Source organism: Neodiprion virginianus, chromosome 3 (genome assembly GCF_021901495.1).
Source record: "Neodiprion virginianus isolate iyNeoVirg1 chromosome 3, iyNeoVirg1.1, whole genome shotgun sequence".
NCBI classification, from domain to species: Eukaryota; Metazoa; Arthropoda; class Insecta; order Hymenoptera; family Diprionidae; genus Neodiprion; species Neodiprion virginianus.
The window spans coordinates 38,301,911-38,325,834 of record NC_060879.1 but is presented as its reverse complement, the minus strand read 5'-3'; the positions used below and the strand labels follow the sequence as shown (position 1 = coordinate 38,325,834).

The 23,924-nt window shown below is 42.4% G+C and overlaps 1 protein-coding gene across 2 annotated transcripts; it reads left to right on the top strand.

Annotated features, from left to right (window-relative positions):
• Nucleotides 1-8,064: 8,064 nt before the first annotated feature.
• On the top strand, nt 8,065-23,720 carry LOC124301122 (fatty acyl-CoA reductase wat-like). 2 transcript variants are annotated; one of them, XM_046755842.1, is made up of 10 exons: nt 8,065-8,181; nt 8,330-8,469; nt 8,536-8,658; nt 8,728-8,853; nt 8,998-9,158; nt 9,229-9,338; nt 9,526-9,724; nt 22,651-22,893; nt 23,011-23,268; nt 23,406-23,720. In XM_046755842.1, exons 1-10 carry the CDS (start codon nt 8,133-8,135, stop codon nt 23,482-23,484), a joined length of 1,488 nt encoding a protein of 495 aa, XP_046611798.1. In that variant the 5' UTR covers nt 8,065-8,132; the 3' UTR covers nt 23,485-23,720. The 2 variants fall into 2 exon arrangements, with proteins under 2 accessions (XP_046611798.1, XP_046611797.1); XM_046755841.1 differs by lacking the exons at nt 8,065-8,181; nt 8,330-8,469; nt 8,536-8,658; ... (2 more) ...; nt 9,229-9,338; nt 9,526-9,724 and adding exons at nt 20,784-20,900; nt 21,049-21,188; nt 21,255-21,377; ... (2 more) ...; nt 21,948-22,057; nt 22,245-22,443 and having other exon boundaries at nt 22,993-23,268.
• Nucleotides 23,721-23,924: the final 204 nt, after the last annotated feature.

Below are 23,924 nucleotides of genomic sequence, written 5' to 3'. Positions count from 1 at the left end.
TTGACGAACGCACCGCAAAAAGTAACAAAGAATTTTGCAATATTTCGCATGGATTGGGATTACAAGTTGTCTATATGTTGGATCCATTGAAACTAGCCAAGCAACGCCCTCCGAAACAAAAAACTCATGTTTAATCGAATAAACGAGGCGTGATTCTGCTGATTAGTAATAAATTTGATATCCTGCAGATTGTTCACGGAGTTTCTTTTCAAATGTTTTCAGATTGGGTTTTGCATAATTAGAATGATTCCTAATCTGTCAATGACCCCAACATTCCCAACTTGCGAAACAATGCCTAGCGGCAGGAAACGACCCGGGGTCAACTGAATATATTACGTAGTTGCGTATAAGAATTAACATGTGTACAAATATATTAGTAGTTTCAATAGACTCGTGGTAAACAGAGGTACGAAGATACGGTCAGGGGTAGCGGAACGTGTATTTCCGAGGTATGGAGCTGGGTGTAGGGTTGAGTGGTGGGGTTTAGCATAATTTGGACTAGCATAAGATAACACTGTTAAACTTATGAATCTGTCCCATATAACAAAGTACACGTTCATTCCACTTTGATGTACCGAAAGTTGCTTTTCTGCAGTTGTTGGGGTTGATGAATTCGTTCATCAGAAAGTCGAGATCTAATTCTTCAGCTATATCTTGGTGACTACGGATTATAGCTACCACGTCCGAGTGGTCAAGCAGCGTCGTTGTTATTCAAGTGATTGACACAATTGAAATTGAATTTTTTGAAACTGCATACATCCAAGGTGTGGAGTGCTCCTCACCTACGGTAGGGGTTACACCGCCCCTGGTATCGTCCAGGTGGTCTGCAGCGTTTTTGCAGAAATTCGTGACTTCGGATATTCGTGCCACACCTCATGATTGTTATAATAATCCGAAAACGGTGTCGATGAAAAAAGAAAGTGAAGGCAAAAACGAATGAATAAAAAGAGAACCAAAACACTGAGTGGGGTAAAAACGCCAGGAGAGGAGACGAGGAGAGGAAGAAGACGTAATTTTGAGGGCAGAAAAAGGGCAAGGAAAAGGCGGCGACATCACGCTAGCCAGAGATCGACCTTTCCCCGGATTCATCCTGGTCGTTTCGTGCCCAAGGACAAACGCTGGTTCCTCATAGGAGCCGGAGGCTGCAAAGTTCTGCAGGCACGGCTCGCGGCTCGTGGCACATGGAGGAATAAAGATGGCTGCCTTACAAATTCAGAGAGGCATTGTACCCGTTGGCGTTCGTAATAAATGCTACAAGGGCGTGCTCTACAAGAGGCCGCGGGTTTTATTAAAGCGACGTTTTCTGTCGAGGGATCACTCATGCACAGTACCAGCTCATGCAGACTTTAGTTGATGTTTTTGATCCCCGGGCGTTAAATTGCCCTGATATCTTCTGGTTGACGTTCCAGGCCGATAAATGCCACCTTCGGCAAATCAAACACACACTCGGAAAGAAATTTGGTTGAAATGTCCAAAATTGGTTCATAGCGACGAAATTTCAGGGTAATATATACATTCCGTCCAACATTATTTTCACACCAAAAAGTTTGGTTGATTTTACACCGCGCAGAAAACATAATGTTTCGGTAACGTCTGAGAAAAGATTTGGCAACACAATTCTATAGATTCTTTTATGATTCCGAAATCAGATCTGCAGATGTGAAACCATTTTGTAATGATTGAAAAATTATTATTTAATTGTTGCATGTGAAAAAATTATCCTCTGATCGAAATTCGAGCTACATGAATTAAGAGTCACGGAAAACAATGATCGAGAAATACGCCATTGCGAATTGACAGGCTGATTAAATGGTATCGAACCAGAAACGATCGAGTTCTTCTGATTATACTAGACAAATGCCTGAAGCTCCTACTAATAACTCCTCGTCTTACTTCTCCCGCGAGAAAGGTTTTTTGACCTGTCACAGAGAGTATTTTGCCACTTCAAACAAATTGTTTTTGTAGATTTACGATGTACCTAACATATTATTTGATAGCGGTAATCAATTTGAGTAATCTGTATCCACCGAATGGATGTAGTTAACAGTATGAAGCGATTTAGTTGAATCTACCAGAGGGTATTCAATATTTTGAACATACCGTGAGAAAACTATAATTTCGTTAAATTGATTAAATTAGAATCGAGATTTCGTATTTAAAGGTACACTTATAAAATAAAAATTTTCTGTATCATTCGTCTACCAATTGATTTTTTTCAAAAAGCAAAAAGTTTTCTCCGAGTTCAGCCCGTCATTATAACAATGCGCTATTAAATATCGCCTTCACGTCACGATCAAAGTTTCATACTTTGAGGAAAACAATCCTTATCGTTTTTCAACTATATCCCTACATTATTAACGTATGTCGAATTCACCTCTTTGGGTGATTCAGTTATTAATGTCGAATAACGATGCCTCTGCGAAGTGCGGATGTGCCCAACGATTGATTCGAGCGTCAATAGTGCTGCTAGACTGAAACTTCAGCAGGCGATAGACGAAAATTTTTGCCGGTGATTCGATAATTGCTATCTTTGACGAGGAGCCTGATCTAGTATGAATCACCAGATCAAAGTGGCCTCTCATTTTCCGTCAAAAGGACGGGACGAATGGACTGCACGTATCAGGGAATTGTTTTCTCTCGGATCAGTGATATCGCGGTTTCAAATCCGAGTCATACCCACTCGACAAAGTCTCGATCTCAGCAAGAATTATCGTCAGCGAATGAATATTACTCGGTAATTATCAGTTTTGTACACTGCAGTGCCATTGTTGGGATGAGTGGAGGTTCGCACAAAGAGAAGCTCGTCGGTTATATTTAAACGATAGCACCGTTCATATTTCACGAGGTATATATTATACAGCGAATGAGGCAGGCTCAAGTTGGAAAGCCTTTCTAATTCAGGCCCAAAGTGCAGTTCAACGTTACGCAATATACAGTTAATAATTGTCTTACTGTTTATCGTAAATCATTTAATAAAGCCTATGACGTGCCTCGAGGTCGGCTAATTTACACGGGCGGTGTTCATTTCGGTATAATTAAAGAGGTCCATAATCCGACCCCTGGGGATAAGTGGCCGAGAGATTTTGGTTAATTGCGAAGGTTTCTTCTTGGGGAGGCGCGAAAGTCTCTTTTGTGTAATCTTTCATCTGGATTAATCGTCCTCTCTCAGTTTTGAAAGTTCAATCTTTAGCTTGGCGATTTCGTTTCTCGCGGCGCGCCTAGTCGCAACTTCGCGAATCCATACGAAAAAATCAACCGAAAAAAAAATGTCGTTTGTTTTCCGGCAACTGCTGCTAAAACTCATAGGTATATATAAATCGTGACCGGGGCACGGCTAGTCATGAATCAGTCGCGTCAAGGGTGAAAAAGAGCCTCTAGCCAGACGGCGAATGAATTCTAAAATGACCTCAAGAGTCCGCAAATAAGTCTGCCGCTCTTTAATAGTGTCACACTGAGACAAATATCCCTGAGGGATCGCATACGAGAAGAACTATTCGACACCTTCCCTGCAGATTCGTAGACGAGACAAGCCCAACTCCGACCTCCGCGGTGTTCGATATTTAATTTACTTTTTTCCCTCTTTTTCATTAATATCATTTTGAATCTCTTTTTCCCTCATTTAAAAGCCTAGCGCCATTTCATGCGAGTATAAAAGGTGCTTGAGTCAGCGAATGTGCGTGCGTTGCGTGCGTGTGCGTGTGTGTGTGTACACGAGAGCGTACAGGTGAATTTGGCACAGCCGTTCGTGAAGCGTTCCATATATTGTAATAAAAGTGAAAAACCGTGCGTATGGAGAGGATAAAAATTTTCCGAATACCCGCGGAGAGCGGGTAATGTTTATAACAAAAGAAGGATAATAACACTGATTGTAAGAAAGAATAATAAAACAAAACATCGCGAATCGTGTTAAACATGCATTGACCGCGGTCGAACACCGTCTCCACCCCGTCACCCACTTGCACATTCCTAAAAGAAATTAATTTCGCAGCTCGACACACGTGTTGGATGTGCGTCATTGTTTAGTGAAAATGGCTTATCAATTTCACGAGACAGGTTAAGAAAAAAAAAAAAAAAAAAAGAAAAGCAGCGAGAGAAGATAAAAAACAAAATTCACCGTAATTCATTTTGCAGCAAAAATTTTCTCTTTCTTCTTATTCCTCGCTCGTATCTTCACATGAAAAAAAAAAAAAACACAAATGATTAGCAGGCCTTTACCGAAGCACGCAATGACCTTTCTTACACCTATATTGTTACGGGTGAAAAAGACGAGGCGTGGCGTGCGTAAGCTTTCCGTTACAGGGTGGGACGTTGGTAATCAACCGTCTTCTACCGCCAGGAACAATTAATATTTAAGCGGGCTGTGAGGCGCCCGTAGAAGCCGGTGCACATACATACCTATATCGTGAACAGCAGGGTCGAGGCGAGCTTCCGAGGCGGTGTCAGGAGTCCACGTAAATCCCGACCTGCAGAGCGGGCGGTTTCCAGGCGGTGAAAGCCCTTGTCCTCGACCCTCAGACCCACTGACACACGCAGAATCGCCAGACGTTATCACGGCGAACTTGTGACCGTATGATAAAACGGCCGGTGAGCCGACTGGTTGAATTATTCATGAGATGTAACTTGAGTTTGAAGTTTGAAAAAGGCGCCCAAAGTACCCTCGACTTGTGCTCGTGATATCCGCGGACATTTGTTTTGTATCTGGAAATTGAGGGATGTTGAAGTACTCTGATGACTATCGGAGACTTGGAAAGTTCGAAATGTATTCAAGGAAACTCGTAATGTTCAAGAGAAGTCGTAAATTTTTTAGACTCGCGAATCAGTTACTCTGTTACTCTCTTCCGAGGTGCTACCGTAAATGCTCCACCAAAAATGGAGAGTCAATGGGATGATAAAGAGAGAACGGTGAAGGGTCGAGGTGGAGTCGCTCATTCGCGTTGATTTATATGATAATACGAATGTATACGAACGTGCGACGGAAGAGGGGTTCACCCGTGGATCATGGGTGTGCGGTAGAACCGAAATTTTTTACGTCCATGACGTAACGTCGGCTCAAGTTGATTCGAGCAACATGTTATATGACGCGTGTACATATCCATATTCAGTAAGATAAAATCGTGCCCGGTGGTATGAAATATATGAGTACACAAGTGGTGCTTTTCCCTCCGACAATATACGCACCCTCGTTGACTTAATTTTATTCCAAGTGCCCGGATACCTACGCAACCCAGCCTTGTAGCGAAAGGGTGCGGAGGTGTTGAGCCCGAAGCTCACATCTACATCGCGAGAACAGGCGACGAGAGCTTCGTCGACCAGGACGGTACGATATGAGGGAAAAAGCTCGTTACGTCCGCGTACGCAGATTTCCGGAATGAATAGGCGTCGCAGTCGTTAGACAAGGTCTGATTGTGAATCGTGCAGTGCGGTCGGGATGTGGATGGATCGGCAGGGAGGTCCTGCAGGGTGCAAAGGGCGTCACGCATAGCCATAAGTTGAGCGGATGCGGCGGACTAGGTAAGAGAGACACGGGCAAACGGAATGCCATAAATCTCATGTAAATTTGGCCGCTTGATTTGCAAGCACAATGCCAGACCGTTCCGCAGTCTCTACACTCCGCTCTGCTCTGTTCTTCTCTCCTCTGGTCCGACTCTCCATGCGCCGTGAGAGAGGTATAGAGACAGTCTGCTGCTCCTCCTTGGCCTCCCTCGGCCACCCGGTTCTACTTGTTTCGCCGGCTTCACCGCGACTCTGCAACTTCTCGACTCCGTGCCGTGCACTCCCTGCCCTCCACTACATTGCACACTCCGCCTAGACTCTTGGCCAAGGCGAGTAAGGGGCTCCTGGTTCTGGCTAACGATCTGGCTGCTGGTAAACGCAATATTTGCAAGCTTTGCCGAACGCACATTTCTACCCCAGTCTGTGTATCGAGTTTTTCCACTTGGCCACTTCCACCGCCAATGCTCGTCCAGGATCTGCTTGAACTTTCTCGTTTCTTCTCAGAGATGCAATGGAACTCTCTCGGCTCGTTTCAGCGCAGTCATTGAACCCAAGAATTACTTCTCACAATTCCTCAAGAAGAGATGCTTCAGCTGTTTTATACGACTGATCATCCTGGCACGTATATGCAGTGCTCTGCGCTAGGTAACCGAGGAGAACAAATCCTTACTCAACGAATCTCCGAGTTCAGGGCAGGTTAATTGATCTGATTGCGAGCTGTTAAGGTGAGCTCGGAAAGCAGAGAATTATTTACGGTAAAGTTTGCGACAGGGCAGCGAAGTGATGAGGTACCGTTGGTGGTAGCCACGGTGTATCCAGCGCCTGAGTAACTAATTGGGTTTGTGTCGTCGGAACGCGCATAGATGGGCGTTCGTCCAGGTGTACAGATGCATGTAGGTATCGCCGACATCCAAGTAAACAGACGGTGTAAACTCCAAGGGGATAATATTCCGAGTGTCGTAAATGCGAAATGTCCCCGTGAAATGGTTAGCCGTAGATCACGTCGGTGGTCAACTTATTAATGGTGAACGTCGCCTGGCTAGTGTGCGTAAGCTCGCTAACTGTTTTCCACACAGTTGCAGGCCCTGCAGGTTTACCTCGATGTCATGCACCCTCGTTCACCGTTGCATGGCCAAGTTCGACCTGACACCCTATAAATGGTTACCGTGTTCCGCCGGATGTCCAAGCATGCGACGGGGCAAAAACTCCTCCCACAAAGTCGAACACGTACCTTCGAATATTTGCAATGACTGTATACTCGCGGTATTTCAGTGTAATTGAACGTTTGAACGGTCGCTTAACAAACGCCGATTCGTTCTCTTCCACCTTCCATTCCTCCGTTTGGCAAAGGTAAATAAGTAGAAAAAGAAAAAAAGGAAAAAAAAAAAACAATACGCGTGGAATAAAATGAAAACGTAGAATGGAATCTGAGGTTTTGGGGTGAGTGTGTAGGTATATGGCTCAAACGAAATGCAATTTGCGGAAATAACTTCGCCATAGCATCCGCGGAGGTTTGCTTGTTCCTATACGGCACCAATTTGCAAAGCCACGGATGACTGAGGGTTGGGGCATGGAAATGACGATGTAAAAGGTTTTTCTCGTGCCAGCTGGGCGAGAGAGCGAGTCGTTTTGGTGCTTTTGATATTCGAAATATCAGGGAATGGACCCCTGAAGCGTCTGAATCAAAGGAAAAAACATCATTCAAGGATCTCCACCGATTGCGTTACTTGTTCCGGTGATGGTGAACTCGAATGAAACAATATCCCCATACTATCCGATGCAAGAGAGTCTGCAAAAATTCGACCAGCACAAACCGAGATCTGAACGATTTGAAAAGGTACTGCATAATTATAAGGTTCAAAACCATTACACTCCAGTGTTTTTAATACCATTCCGTAGCGTTTGCTTCCGTGTCAAGCAGCCACCACGTATCCACTGTTCATGCGTCGGAGTTGTCGGGAAGTTCGGTTGACGTTTCATCATAATCACGCCTACCTACAATCCTGGTGAAGTATGACATTCGCTTCTTAGGACGTGCGGCGAGTGATTGAGCAGACGATGCAGGGTAGAACTCGACGCGGCGTTCGTCGTCGGGTTGAAACCTCGACAAAGTTTCTCGGTATCCTACACACATGTACAAACGGAGTGAATGTCGTCCACGGTTTCGGGGCGGAGATCACCGTGCCGGCTTCGAAACGTAAGTTCCGATGTGGTCGAGGCAGCCCAAGCTAATCTTCCCCCTGTCAGTCTGCACTTTGACGTTAACTGATATGGTGTTGCAATTTAATAAGCGTATTCTTGAAGTGGAGTTCAAAAATAATCTTCATCTACCACAAATTTTCTGCCTGACCTGCAAATGTGTCGTCTCACGATTCACCTTGTTCCCACACTGGTGACATTGTAGAAATCAGTTCAAGTTTTCAAGCGGAAATTACTTTCATTTTCCAGTCCTATTGTGAAACAATGACTCTACCCAGGATGCTACGACGTTGTCATATTTCAATTCGCATCCGTTTGCACATTGCACAAAATGTGTGTGAATTAATAAATTTACATTTGTGCACGCGGTATCTCATCCATAAGTAACGCGAAGTTAGCGACGAAGCTAAGAGTCACTCCGGTACCGCAATAAAAGAAACATGTCAGAAATACGACAGTTTTACGCAGGTCGAAACATCTTCATCACCGGTTGGTGCCGTTCAAATAACAAAATAAAAATAATAATGTCCTTCTCGAGGGACAAACATTTGTTTGAATTATACCAAAGAGATTGTTTTTTTGAATTGTGGCCCACGTTCAATTGACAAAGAGACTTACATTTACTAAAAATTGCCAGGTGGAACCGGTTTCTTGGGTAAGGCACTGGTGGAAAAGTTACTCCGAAGCTGTGAAGAAATCGGAACCGTCTACCTTCTGATCCGCGGAAAGAAAGGAAAAACTACACAAGAGCGAATGGATTCTCTGCTTCTCGAACCGGTGAGATTTGCCAAATTTCTTGCAATGTCTGAGCTGGCGATAAATCGCGCATGTATTTCGCTGCAGGTGTTCGACGTTTTGCGGACCAGCTCTCCGGACTTTTCGAAGAAGTTGGTTCCAGTTGCCGGTGACGTAGCCTCCGAAGGACTGGGATTATCGGCAGAGGATCGCGAGCGCATCGTCGACGAGGTTCGCAGGGTGCACGTTGACTCTTCGTATCCACTTGTCGCCCCCTAAAAATCGCCGAACTCTTTTCAGGTATCCGTCATCTTCCACGCAGCTGCCACGGTGCGTTTTACCGAAAGACTGGACAAAGCGATTCCCTTGAACGTCAACGGCGTTAAATACGTGCTGGACATTGCCAAAGCGTGCAAGAACCTGGCGGTGAGAGGATTTTTCCAGCGTCTTGTAGCGGGGCCGATGCACCAGCTGTGAATTATAACTTCGCCTCGCGATTCACGGCGTCTCCGTCACTTCCAGCTGCCGAACGTTTCAGCTCGCGATCACCTTAACCCTGTTCTGTTCCAGGTCGGCGTCCACCTGTCAACTGCTTACAGCAACTGCGTTCTCAGTAGCATCGACGAAAAGTTGTACGTTCCGCCATTGAGCTACAGGGAGGCGAACGACCTCTGCGAAAGCTTGAAGAACACCGAGATGTCGGAAGGCGACGTCGAATCCGTTACGAAATCGTAGGTTTTTCAAGCGGGCTTGTCGTGGGAGTGCGTGACTAAGGATGGTAATCAAAGTGTTCAATTGCAGAGTCTTGAAAGGATGGCCGAACACTTACACCTTTACCAAGGCTATAGGCGAAGGTGTCGTCGCCGAATTCGCTGGAGAATTGCCGTTCGCAGTTTTCAGACCATCGATCGGTGATATTCTTATTCTATGATTATTCTTACCATGACTAAAGTGAACATTGCATCCGAAATTCCACTCGACTCTTGCATAAATCCAAGAATGGGTTGTAACTGAGATCAAACAAAGGTTACATTTTTCTTTTCCAATTGTTGTTGTTACAATCATTGCTTGTTAAAAGAGGACAATAATTTTTCCTAGTGATTAATTCATACGAGGAGCCAATGCCGGGTTGGATTTCTGGCGTTGCTGGGTTTCCAGCGATGATATGTGCAACTGATCTCGGCTTAAATCACATCGGTTTCTATGATTCTAATGCGAGAATCGACCTAGTTCCAGTGGATTATGTCTGCAACGCTTTAATTTCTTCCGCGTGGGAAACAGCCGTCACTAAAAAAAGGTAACGTCTTCGAATGCCGATTCATACCGCCTTTTATACATAGAAAATCCAAATATAAATGCATTTGCATTATGGAACACACATTCTTCACAAACTAACAGAAATGGAAAATTAAACAAATAACGGTATCGCATGATTCAAAAGTTATTGTGTAATTTTCGGATTAGTAAATATCCGATGACGTACATTTGACTCGTTTGCTTTCAGGCACCATGAGAATATTCCTGTATACAATTATGCCAACGGAAATGAGAAACCCATCACTTGCGGCCAGTGCATAGGGGATTTCATGAGTTATTATAATGAAAACCCATCAGTGCAATTGGTCTACTATCCTTTCTTCTTCGTAACAACGTCAAGATTTGTTTTGAGTGTATTACAATTTTTTCTGCATACTGTGCCGGCGTTCATAATTGACGGCGTCGCAAGATTGTTAGGAAAACAGCCGCGGTAAGCTTGAAACAACGATACCAGTATCGTCTTTGCCTAGTAAACGTAATTGCATGTAGTTTCGATTTATTTAGTTCGAGCCGCACTCGTGGCCTGAAGGATCGTTCATTATTTCAGGATGCAAAAGCTTGCGACTATGTTAGGGAATGCGTGGATCACCATAGGATATTTTATCACGAAGGAATGGGACTTCGAAACTCATCGAGTTCGGAGCCTTTGGCAACGAATTGGGCCTACGGACAAGAAGGAATTTCCTTTCAGTATGCAAGAAGTCGACTGGGAGAAATATTGTATACGAATAGTTGGCGGTATCAAAAAGTATCTACTAAACGATCCTCCTGGAAATGAAGATAAAGCGAAACGACGATACATTTAGTAAGTAAAAATTAGTGCCGAGTCACCGCCTTGATGATATATTAATCGCGGTCAACGAATCATCGTTGATTGCAGATCATTTCGACGGAAGCAAAAATATACCCTGAAATATGATTTTCATTCCGCATTTATTACAGCTTTTACATCGTCCATTCGATGGTTCGTCTCGCCTTATATTCCTTCGCTCTTTGGCTCGTATGGAAAATATTTTGGTAACACGGCGTTCCGCCTTGTTCGAGAACGTACAAGATGATCACTAGGTTGACGAACGCACCGCAAAAAGTAACAAAGAATTTCGCAATATTTCGCATGGATTGGGATTACAAGTTGTTGATATGTTGGATCCATTGAAACTAGCCAAGCAACGCCCTCCGAAACAAAAAACTCATGTTTAATCGAATAAACGAGGCGTGATTCTGCTGAATAGTAATTAATTCGATATCCTGCATATTGTTCACAGAGTTTTTTTTCAAATGTTTTTAGATTGGGTTTTGCATAATTAGAATGATTTCTAATCTGTCAATAACCCCAATATTCCCAACTTGCGAAACAATGCCTAGCGGCGGGAAACGACCCGGGGTCAACAGAATATATGACGTAGTTGCGTATAAGTGTTGATGTATGTACTATACATTTATATTGTACACACTTATATCTACACTCTGTAATGTATAGTGACATTGAGGAAACCGAATCTGACCTACACGTATGTATTCTAATACCGAGCGAGTGTGTGAGAAGCAAGAGTGTTGTTTTTCTGTACACAGAGTCAAATGGAGTCGAAAACAAGATCGCAGAGAAAGCGCCACGAATGTCAGGTGTTGTCCCGAATATTCGAATATTAACCTAACGTATTTCTATATAATAAATATACCAATAGAATTATTGGAGTCTCGTTTTTTCCCAACCATTCTAACAATAAGAATTAACATGTGTACAACTATATTAGTAGCTTTAATAGACTCGTGGTAAACAGAGGTACGAAGATACGGTCAGGGGTAGAGGAACGTGTATTTCGGAGGTATGGAGCTGGGTGTAGGGTTGGGTGGTGGGGTTTAGCATAATTTGGATTAGCATAAGATAACACTGTTAAACTTGTGAATCTGTCCCATATAATAAAGTACACGTTCATTTCACTTTGATCTACCGAAAGTTGCTTTTCTGCAGTTGGGGTTGATGAATTCGTTCATCAGAAAGTCGAGATCTAATTCTTCGGCTATATCTTGGTGACTGTGGATTATGGCTACCACGTCCGAGTGATCAAGCAGCGTCGATGATATTCAAGTAATTGACACAAAATTGAATTTTTTGAAACTGCAGATATCCGAGGTGTAGAATTCCACAGCTACTAAATTTTGAGGTGTGAAGTGCTCCACGTCTACCGTAGCGATTTCACTCGACCCTTGATACGGTTACTGAGATTACATTTACAGATTTTCCTACTACATACGTTTTTATCGTACATTTGAGTAGGTAGTCGCATAAAATGAACACGGACCGAAAAAACGACTATCGTATTTACGACGAATGTGGCACCTTGACCGCAAATTGAATTGAGTTGGTCTTTGATAGCGATTGACTCAATCTACGCAAAGATGTTTATTCCGTGATGTTACTTAACAGAGTCACGATGATACCAGATACGACTTGAAAAGTGTCAGAACTTACCCTTGCAGGATGGGGCATCACAATAAATGAAGGGTTGATAGATATTTAATAATGATGAAATATTCTAATTTACAAAAGTTTCTAATAGTGTTATATCGTACAAGGGACAGATGCATGCACATAGAGCTGACGGGGATACGCGTGTTGTAAATAACAGACTGATGAATGCAGCGCGTATCAATGCATAAGTGCAGTCTCCCTGCCTGCATCCATTAGGTTTATCCTTTTTAAATAAAGCGTGCATGTAACGATATTTCCGAAATAGTTCAGATTCACAGATTAATCGATTAGTATGAAACCAGATAGAAACAAGATGTAGATTTCATACATCACACGCAGACAAATGATAAATATCAAATCTCGTTCAGTATAAATCTTAAACGAGGATTTGATTCTACCGTCCTTTCAATTTGTGCGAGTCCTGAATTCTAAATATCCCATAATTCAGTGATTATACCCATGTTATTTTAATCGAATAAACGGAGATTACGTAGAAACTCCCAAGGTACCTTCAACCTAGTTGTATCATTGAAAGTGTTTCTTGCATCCTATGCCTTTGAATAAAAAATTTGAATTAGGCCCGGGAAAGTAACTCTTGACCCCTTGAGATTCTTCTCTGCTCTCCGATTGAAATATTCATTGTATCACGCAATTAGCGCCCAACTGTACAACAAATACAGAAACTAACCGAAGTGTCTCGGACTCGGAGTTCAGGTACCTGCGTATTGCAAATGCAGTCGCGAATTAGTTTCACTACCTTGTTTTTGTCATTCTAACTGTATAATACAGATGAAGCAAATAAAATATTTCAAATTTGAATGAATGAAAATTTGGGGGCGAATCCTTCGCGTAATTAACGAGATAACGTGACTTTTAATGAATCCACATTCGAGCACTTGACTCGTAAGCCAAATGTCTGTTGCTGCAGCGAGGTTTGTCCAACCTTGCGGTCAGGTCGCGGTACTTTATTTTTTCTCTCAGTGCATTCATCGCACCAACTGTGAAAGAATCATTGACTATTCATAGATCAGATCCTTTCGTATGTTTCACTCTCTACCGTCTTCATACGGGAGTCGTCAGCACCTTGATTCTGTGGATGATCTAGAGAGCATTTCATGGATTTTCCGTACTATTTGAGGAGCCATAAATTTCCGTCCGATAGTTCCATTTCACCTGCGGACATCAGCAGAGATACTTCATCATGAATTGGCAGGATTCAGTTGAACCTTGCAACGTGTATTCTTGATGAAAAAAGAATTCAATTTTCCCCGATCGTCGTCACCGAAGTTTGTAAGACTTTATTTTTCTTTCTTTCTATTTATTAACCATAACTGCCACACATACGCACACACATTCATCTATTCGTATCATATAAAAAGTGATCATACCAATTTGTAGAATTTGACTTTGGAAATTTGTCATGGATTAACAATAAATACCACACATGCACACATACACACACATTCCATCCATTCGTATCATCTCAAAACAAATTATAAAGAAGTGGCGGTCGATTTTTATCAACTTTGACGAGACGTCACAAAATATGTTAAAAATTAAGCTATTTTTGTATTGGATTCGACTTATCGTATTAATCGTCGGTATGGTCAGTCCCTCGGTGGCTCTCTCCCCGGGACCGGAGGTTTCTGGTGATGACGGGATTCGACGATCGTCTCGTTTTGGGCTGCCAGTCCTCCAGGGCCTTGCGGGAGTATCTTCCTTCAACCGGTTGCGTTGACGTCCCGGGGTTAAGAGAGCGAGATCGGGTTAACTTCTCCACCACTGGATCTCGATTTTGAGTTTGGAGTGGGGCGCCGGCTTCCCCACTCCATTTCCAAAATGGGTGTCAACCGTGATCCCTCCCACAATGAGGGGATCACTGATACTTGTGCTTACAGCGGTTAGAAATAGGAGATCTTACAATTTCCCCCCTTTTCACGAGAGTGAGGGAGACCAACGATCGGGAAAAACTCGATGCATTCAAACTCCAAACATCACAATTCTTTTTAAATCGGCCATTGCCTTTCGTGGTTCTTTGATACATCCATACACACACTATCATACCATTCACTCAAATTCATTCGCAAGGACATTTTCCAACATATTGAAGAACAATATAATAAGCACAACATGGCGCATCAAATGTAGATTCATATAAAACATTCTCGACATATAAACATATTCGTACACAGAATCAGCAAATTTCAAAGGGTGATTCTTCTTTCTATCCCTTCAGAACACGCATCAGACAATCATCAGTCTTACTTAGATGCATACACAATATTTTCAACAATGGACACCAAGGCCCTTCTCGATAAACAATTTACCAAGGCAGAATAAGACATGTAACAAAGAAAATACATAAAGATTAATACATTTCATAACAAGCATATATATTCGCGAGTTTGATTTCCGTCACCGGAAACTATGAGGAACGTTCATGGTACTTTCGTAAATTCCATCGATTATAAGTCCCTACTTCGTCATAATTCCTGTTTGGATCAGCCAAAATGAAGGCGTTGTCGCCAATTTTACGGACTATTTTATAGGGACCCTCGTAGAGGTGGAAAAATTTTTTTGTTACTCTATCCAATGCGTTAGACAGATGTCGAACTCGGAGCAAAACAAGATCTCCGATGTCAAGTTTTATGACCGAAACTTGGCCCTGTTGTTTAAGTCTATTCTTAAACGACCGCGTCATATTCTCACGGGCGAGCGTAATTAGGTAATCGTGAGAGCGCCCTCGAGGTTCCGGAAAATTCAGGACTTTCAAAATCTTATCCTGAATCGATTTACCAAAATGCAATTCGTGAGGAGAAACTCCCGTACTTTGATGCACCGTTATATTAAGAATTTCCTCCATTTTCGGGATAACTTGAACCCACTTTGTGTGCCGGTCCGAGCACCAAGTGCGAAATAACCTGCCTAACTCCCTCATCACTCTCTCAGTGGGGTTAGACTGGGGATGACGTATCGAACTATATAAAGTTTGAATTCCTGCTTGTTCAAGTTCTCTCCGCCAAATTTCCGACGTAAATTGTGTCCCATGATCTGCTAAAATGCGTTTTGGAGTACCGAGACTTGGGACGAAGTCCTTGAGAATCTTGTTAACACAGGCTCTCGCAGTTGCCTTTCGGATGGGGTAAAGTCGGACATATTTGGAGAAAACGTCAAGAGCCACAAAAATATATTGTAAACCCCCTCGTCCAATTGGAAGGGGGCCATAAAGATCCACGCTAATCAAATCGAGCACACCCTTCGAGATTACGGGTTTATGCGCTCCTTCCATGGAAAAAGTTAGGTATTTTACACGCTGACAAATATCGCATTCAAGAACAAATTTCTTTACCTGAACGCCCATCTTTTTCCAGTAGTAAAATTGCTTTAGATATGATACCGTCTTAAAAACTCCAGGATGTCCTAATTTAACATGAATTTCTTCGATAAGGGGACGTTGCACCTCTTTGGGAATCACGACTTTCCATGACAACGAAGCCTTTTCACGATGAAAAAGAACCTGATTATGCATGAAAAAATCATTCGGAGGATTGGTTGAAGAACAATTCTCAATAATCTTTGCAAGGGCTTGGTCCTGGACCTGCCATTCGCCCATTTTCTTAAAGATACGAAGGAGGCTCGCATCGTAATCAAGCATGGCGACTGTAATTAACGATGGGAGCTCTTTGCTCTTCTCTGGCAATAGATTTTGAGACAGCGTTGCAACCATTAACCGCCGTTCATCATCCTCGTGAAAACGATTATCCGGGTTTCGGCTAAAAAAATCGGCAACTAAATTATCTGCGCCGCGACAATGAGAAACAGAAAAGGAGAACTGCTGAAGAAAGAGACACCACCGAGCTATGCGAGAATTACCGAAAGAAATTGAATTCAAGAAAGTTAAACATTTATGATCGGTGATTATTTCAAAATGCGTTCCTACGAGATAAACACGGAATTTTTTCACCGAATAGACGATGGCCAGGAGTTCCTTCTCTGTTGTAGTGTAGTTCACCTCGCATTTGGTTAAGCAACGCGAAACCACGCCCACAACGTTATGGTCTCCCGTCTCCGTCATTTGATAAAGAATACCGCTTATTCCTCGATCGCTCGCATCGGTCTGCACTCGATAAGGCGCATTAGGAATGATATGTTTCAAAGAAATACATTTTACGAAATCTTGTTTCAAATTCGCGAACGCTCTCGCGTGTACGGGAGTCCATTCCCAAACTGCATCCTTTCTCAACAGTTCCCTCAACGGGGCCAAGGATTCGCTATGGCGAGGATTAAATTGTCGATAATAGTTGCATACGCCTAAGAACTGTTGCAATTGACGCTTATCGTTCGGCTCCGAGAACTGAATAATAACTGACAAGCGCGATGGGTCAGGCACAACTCCACGCTCAGATAGCATAAACCCTAAGAAGGGAATCGACTCTTGAAAGAACAAACATTTTGATATTTTTAAGGTAAAATTGAATTGCAAGAGACGTCGAAAAATTTCTTCCAATACATAAATATGTTCCTCTGTATTTTTTGTTCCGATTAATATGTCATCTATATAGCACGAGATAAATTTGTCCAAATCCTTCCCTATGGCGAAACTTAATGACCTAATAAAGCCGCTACCCGCGGTCTTCAAGCCGAAAGGAATACGACGAAATTGGTACAAATTTGACTCAAATAAAAATGCAGTGTACGGGCGAGATTCTTTGCGCAAGGGTACTTGCCAATACCCGTGTGTTAAATCAATTTTCGAGAAATATTTGGCTCCATGAAACCTTTGGAGTAAATCTGACACAAGAGGTGGAGACTCTTGATCATCGTCAATGACTTGGTTCAAATGTCTCGCGTCTAGACACAATCTTACGGAGCCATTTTCTTTTCTTACTATTCTAAGCGGATTACAAAATTTACTAACGGTCCTTTCAATCACATTATTTTTCAACATTTGTTCGATTTCTTGAGCTACCGCAGGACGTAATTGATGAGGAATTGGATACGTGAAGCGAATTTTCGGGTTCTCGCAGTTCAATCGAATTTCATGCTCATACCCACGAGCACAACCCGGTTTGTCCGAAAATAATAAGCTATATCTCTGTAAAAGATTCGCGAGATTCCGCCTATCACTATCCCCTAGCGATAAAAGTTTACACGCGAATGAGAGGGGAGTGACAGAAGCATCGGGGATGTTCACGGGAACGACGCTGCGTTCGTACCTTTTTTCTGGATTATTTGCTTGGGCACTTTTAATCGTTAAAGAATTTTCATTATAACTCGATTCTTCGACGCTAATTATATAAATATGCGTTCTTTCCTTTTCTCGCGAACACACTAAGGCCTCTGGCGCCCCCCTATCAAATATCGCAGTTGATTCCGACAAGCAAATTCCTTGAACCTCGATTTCTATCGTTCTGTAATTGATAACGGTTTCGTTCTGCGACATCCAATCATGACCGAGTATAACGTCTGAGGTCAAAAAGGGGATTACCAAAAGCAGCGTTCCAATTACTATATTCTCTATTTTTATTGGAACGAAAATTTGTCGCTTTATGACTGTTGCCTTTTTCCGAATCGCCGTGGACACTACAATATTTGAAACAGGCAATTCTTCAACTTTATGTTTTTTTATTAACCGATTGTACAACCGTTCGGAAATCGCGGAAATTTGGCTCCCTGTATCAAACATTACAATCACATCCATTTCTAATATTTTCGTACGGGCATGTGGGCTTTTGGCGATACGAGTTCCCTTTCTACATGCATGTTCTATTCCTTTCTCAATTCCATCATCTAATTCTTCTATAAAATCATAATGTTGTTGGCACGATGTCGGACCGGAATACAACGCGCCCATGTTCAGTTTAAATGATTTGAATTATTTGAATTAGCAGTTTCCCAAGGTTGATTATTTACATATTGTGACGGTGGGGGAAAGCGAGTGTCGGGCATCGCGAACCTGTGTCCGCTATGATATTGCTGGCCTAATCTCCCCGTATTGTTCTGATAACTTGTTTGTTTACGGCCTCGACGATTAAGCCTTTCTTGCCTTGTTGTCCTCTCTGGTAACCCGTTAGCGTGATGATTTGAACTCAGGCTATTTACTTTGACCTCGTTATTTCTGGGATAATAACTGTTGCCTGATTTTTTATTTTGTTTCTCGCGCTCTAGTCTAATAACGTCAAGGTTGCCCAATGTTTGTACGATTAGATCTGTATCCGCAAAGTTTAGTGTTGAAAGAGTTTCTTTTACCCACGGAGAATATTGCTGAATAATATTGTAATTAATTTCGAATTCCGAGAGTGTGGGTATAAAATAACGAGCTTCGGCCAGTTGCTCATAAAAATAAGCTTGCAGTGACTTTACGCCACTCTCACATCGCTTTTCTGACCAATTCTTTTTATATCGAACGCGAATGGGTATTGAATAAAATTCCTCTACAAACTGATTTTTGAATTGTTGAAAATTTTCTATATTTCCTCTTAATTTAAACCATGAATTCGCCTTCCCTTCGAGAGCGTGCTCGATGACTATTAATTTTTTCTCTTCCGGGACATTCTTAATCTTAAAAAACTTTTCCACCTCCTCCACGAATTTAATGGGATGAGTTTCAACCTCATTGCTAAATTTTGGAATTGATATGTCAAATTTAATACCATTCACGTTACTCACAATCGCGGTGAGGCCCTCCGTGATGTTCCGTGCATTTTCCAGGTCTGCATTTTCATTTACAACACGTGTCGATGGTTGTAATCGTTTTTCCTGGGCTTCGAGACTCGCTTTTAGTTGTTCCAGTCTTATTCTCTCTTGGTTTAATCTCTGCCACTCCGCCTCTATTTGACTCGCTCGCGACGTATTGCTCTCTTTCTCACGTTCGTCCTCTCGAGTGAGCACCATCTTTTTATTTACTGTAAAATTTAAACTTTCAAATTTCTGTTTTACAGGACGACCCGATTTCGTAACGTACGTTTGCTCGTTTTTATCTCCCATTAACTAAAATATTTCCTAGAGAATTCTACTAGTCAGTTGTGACAATTTCAATAAATTTCGCAAGTTTATCGTCACTCGTCAAATATAACTCATTCAAACCACATAACCTTCACCGATTCTCAATATACGATAAAATAAATTATTGATTCAATTTTCTGAATAGTCGTTAACCGTCATTCTGTAAAAAATATGGAATTCAGGCCTCTTTGTTGGGCGCCATTTGTAAGACTTTATTTTTCTTTCTTTCTATTTATTAACCATAACTGCCACACATACGCACACACATTCATCTATTCGTATCATATAAAAAGTGATCATACCAATTTGTAGAATTTGACTTTGGAAATTTGTCATGGATTAACAATAAATACCACACATGCACACATACACACACATTCCATCCATTCGTATCATCTCAAAACAAATTATAAAGAAGTGGCGGTCGATTTTTATCAACTTTGACGAGACGTCACAAAATATGTTAAAAATTAAGCTATTTTTGTATTGGATTCGACTTATCGTATTAATCGTCGGTATGGTCAGTCCCTCGGTGGCTCTCTCCCCGGGACCGGAGGTTTCTGGTGATGACGGGATTCGACGATCGTCTCGTTTTGGGCTGCCAGTCCTCCAGGGCCTTGCGGGAGTATCTTCCTTCAACCGGTTGCGTTGACGTCCCGGGGTTAAGAGAGCGAGATCGGGTTAACTTCTCCACCACTGGATCTCGATTTTGAGTTTGGAGTGGGGCGCCGGCTTCCCCACTCCATTTCCAAAATGGGTGTCAACCGTGATCCCTCCCACAATGAGGGGATCACTGATACTTGTGCTTACAGCGGTTAGAAATAGGAGATCTTACAAGTTCCTGCGTACTTTCACCTGACCTGACAACGTTCAAATGTGTTTATTATGCACTGGGCTGTATGCTTCAAGTGTTAGAAAATATTGCGTCACCAGTGATCAGTTCTAAAATTTATAAATACCAAATGGACAGGTAAAGATGGAACAACTATACAAACATTTCCCGACTGTAACTGAAAAATTGGGAAAACATGGGGATGGCAATCCTCTCAACAAGTGATCTCAATACATCATTACTTAACAGTTGATCATTGCTTTTGATTACTCATCTGTAAGTAAAGAGGAAAATTTAGAATCCAATCGTCCGAAATTAAGGTCAAAATGGCTGTACAGGAATTCCCAAGCAATTGACAAGTGATCTAGTTTTATGATCCCTTCGCAGAGATCAATCTTATACAAGAATTGGAATAATTGACTGATATGGTGTTTCAATTTAATAAGCGTATTCTTGAAGTGGAGTTCAAAAATAATCTTCATCTACCACAAATTTTCTGCCTGACCTGCAAAAGTGTCGTCTCACGATTCACCTTGTTCCCACACCGGTGACGTTGTAGGAATTAGTTAAAGTTTTCAAGCGGAAATTACTTTTATCTTCCGGTCCTATTGTGAAACAATGACTCTACCCAGGAAGCTACGACGTTGTCATTTTTAATTCGCATTCGTTTGCACATTGTACAAAATGTGTGTGAGATAGTTAATAAATTTACATTCGTGCACGTGGTATCTCATCCATAAGTAACGCGAAGTTAGCGACGACGCAAAGAGTTACTCCGGTACCGCAATAGAAGAAACATGTCAGAAATACGACAGTTTTACGCAGGTCGAAACATCTTCATCACCGGTTGGTGCCGTTCAAATAACAAAATAAAAATAATAATGTCCTTCTCGAGGGACAAACATTTGTTTGAATTATACCAATGAGATTGTTTTTTTGAATTGTGGCCCACGTTCAATTGACGAAGAGACTCACATTTACTAACAATTGCCAGGTGGAACCGGTTTCTTGGGTAAGGCACTGGTGGAAAAGTTACTACGAAGCTGTGAAGAAATCGGAACCGTCTACCTTCTGATCCGCGGAAAGAAAGGAAAAACTACACAAGAGCGAATGGATTCTCTGCTTCTCGAACCGGTGAGATTTGCCAAATTTCTTGCAATGTCTGAGCTGGCGATAAATCGCGCATGTATTTCGCTGCAGGTGTTCGACGTTTTGCGGACCAGCTCTCCGGACTTTTCGAAGAAGTTGGTTCCAGTTGCCGGTGACGTAGCCTCCGAAGGACTGGGATTATCGGCAGAGGATCGCGAGCGCATCGTCGACGAGGTTCGCAGGGTGCACGTTGACTCTTCGTATCCACTTGTCGCCCCCTAAAAAGCGCCGAACTCTTTTCAGGTATCCGTCATCTTCCACGCAGCTGCCACGGTGCGTTTTACCGAAAGACTGGACAAAGCGATTCCCTTGAACGTCAACGGCGTTAAATACGTGCTGGACATTGCCAAAGCGTGCAAGAACCTGGCGGTGAGAGGATTTTTCCAGCGTCTTGTAGCGGGGCCGATGCACCAGCTGTGAATTATAACTTCGCCTCGCGATTCACGGCGTCTCCGTCACTTCCAGCTGCCGAACGTTTCAGCTCGCGATCACCTTAACCCTGTTCTGTTCCAGGTCGGCGTCCACCTGTCAACTGCTTTCAGCAACTGCGTTCTCAGTAGCATCGACGAAAAGTTGTACGTTCCGCCATTGAGCTACAGGGAGGCGAACGACCTCTGCGAAAGCTTGAAGAACACCGAGATGTCGGAAGGCGACATGGAATCCTTTACGAAATCGTAGGTTTTTCAAGCGGGCTTGTCGTGGGAGTGCGTGACTAAGGATGGTGATCAAAGTGTTCAATTGCAGAGTATTGAAAGGATGGCCGAACACTTACACCTTTACCAAGGCTATCGGCGAAGGTGTCGTCGCCGAATTCGCTGGAGAATTGCCGTTCGCAGTTTTCAGACCATCGATCGGTGATATTCTTATTCTATGATTATTCTTACCATGACTAAAGTGAACATTGCATCCGAAATTCCACTCGACTCTTGCATAAATCCAAGAATGGGTTGTAACTGAGATCAAACGAAGGTTACATTTTTCTTTTCCAATTGTTGTTGTTACAATCATTGCTTGTTGAAAGAGGACAATAATTTTTCCTAGTGATTAATTCATACGAGGAGCCAATGCCGGGTTGGATTTCTGGCATTGCTGGGTTTCCAGCGATTACATGTGCATCTGGTCTTGGCTTAAATCACATCGGTTTCTATGATTCTGATGCGAAAATGGACCTAGTTCCAGTGGATTATGTCTGCAACGCTTTAATTTCTTCCGCGTGGGAAACAGCCGTCACTAAAAAAAGGTAACGTCTTCGAATGCCGATTCATACCGCCTTTTATACATAGAAAATCCAAATATAAATGCATTTGCATTATGGAACATACACTTTTCACAAACCACCAGAAATGGAAAATTAAACAAATAAAGGTATCGCATGCTTCAAAAGTTATTGTGTAATTTTCGGATTAGTAAATATCCGGTGACGTACATTTGACTCGTTTGCTTTCAGGCACCATGAGAATATTCCTGTCTACAATTATGTCGGCGGAAATGAGAAACCCATCACTTGCGGCCAGTGCATAGGGGATTGCATGCGTTATCATCATGAAAACCCATCAGTGCAATTGATCTACTATCCTTTCATGGTCATAACAACGTCAAGATTTGTTTTGAGTCTATTACAATTTTTTCTGCATACTGTGCCGGCGTTCGTAATTGACGGCGTCGCAAGATTGTTAGGAAAACAGCCGCGGTAAGCTTGAAACAACGATACCAGTATCGTCTTTGCCTAGTAAACGTAATTGCATGTAGTTTCGATTTATTTAGTTCGAGCCGCACTCGTGGCCTGAAGGATCGTTCATTATTTCAGGATGCAAAAGCTTGCGACTATGTTAGGGAATGCGTGGATCACCATAGGATATTTTCTGACGAAGGAATGGGACTTCGAAACTCATCGAGTTCGGAGCCTTTGGCAACGAATTGGGCCTACGGACAAGAAGGAATTTCCTTTCAGTATGCAAGAAGTCGACTGGGAGAAATATTGTATACGTATAGTTGGCGGTCTCAAAAAGTATGTAGCAAACGATCCTCCTGGAAATGAAGACAAAGCGAAACGACGATACATTTAGTAAGTAAAAATTAGTGCCGAGTCACCGCCTTGATGATATATTAATCGCGGTCAACGAATCATCGTTGATTGCAGATCATTTCGACGGAAGCAAAAATATACCCTGAAATATGATTTTCATTCCGCATTTATTACAGCTTTTACATCGTCCATTCGATGGTTCGTCTCGCCTTATATTCCTTCGCTCTTTGGCTCGTATGGAAAATATTTTGGTAACACGGCGTTCCGCCTTGTTCGAGAACGTACCAGATGATCACTAGGTTGACGAACGCACCGCAAAAAGTAACAAAGAATTTCGCAATATTTCGCATGGATTGGGATTACAAGTTGTTGATATGTTGGATCCATTGAAACTAGCCAAGCAACGCCCTCCGAAACAAAAAACTCATGTTTAATCGAATAAACGAGGCGTGATTCTGCTGATTAGTAATAAATTTGATATCCTGGATATTGTTCACGGAGTTTTTTTTCAAATGTTTTTAGATTGGGTTTTGCATAATTAGAATGATTCCTAATCTGTCAATGACCCCAATATTCCCAACTTGCGAAACAATGCCTAGCGGCAGGAAACGACCCGGGGTCAACTGAATAATATATCACGTAGTTGCGTATAAGAATTAACGACTCGCTGTTGAGTACTCGACAAGACGGCGTCT

Excerpts from the sequence above, each read along its gene's own strand:
- LOC124301122 (XM_046755841.1), top strand. The coding sequence starts at position 20,852 with ATGTCAGAAATACGACAGTTTTACGCAGGTCGAAACATCTTCATCACC. Across the intron at positions 20,901-21,048 it reads TCGAAACATCTTCATCACCG|GTGGAACCGGTTTCTTGGGT; the intron begins GTTGGTGCCGTT and ends AACAATTGCCAG. Across the intron at positions 22,058-22,244 it reads AGTTTTCAGACCATCGATCG|TGATTAATTCATACGAGGAG; the intron begins GTGATATTCTTA and ends AATTTTTCCTAG.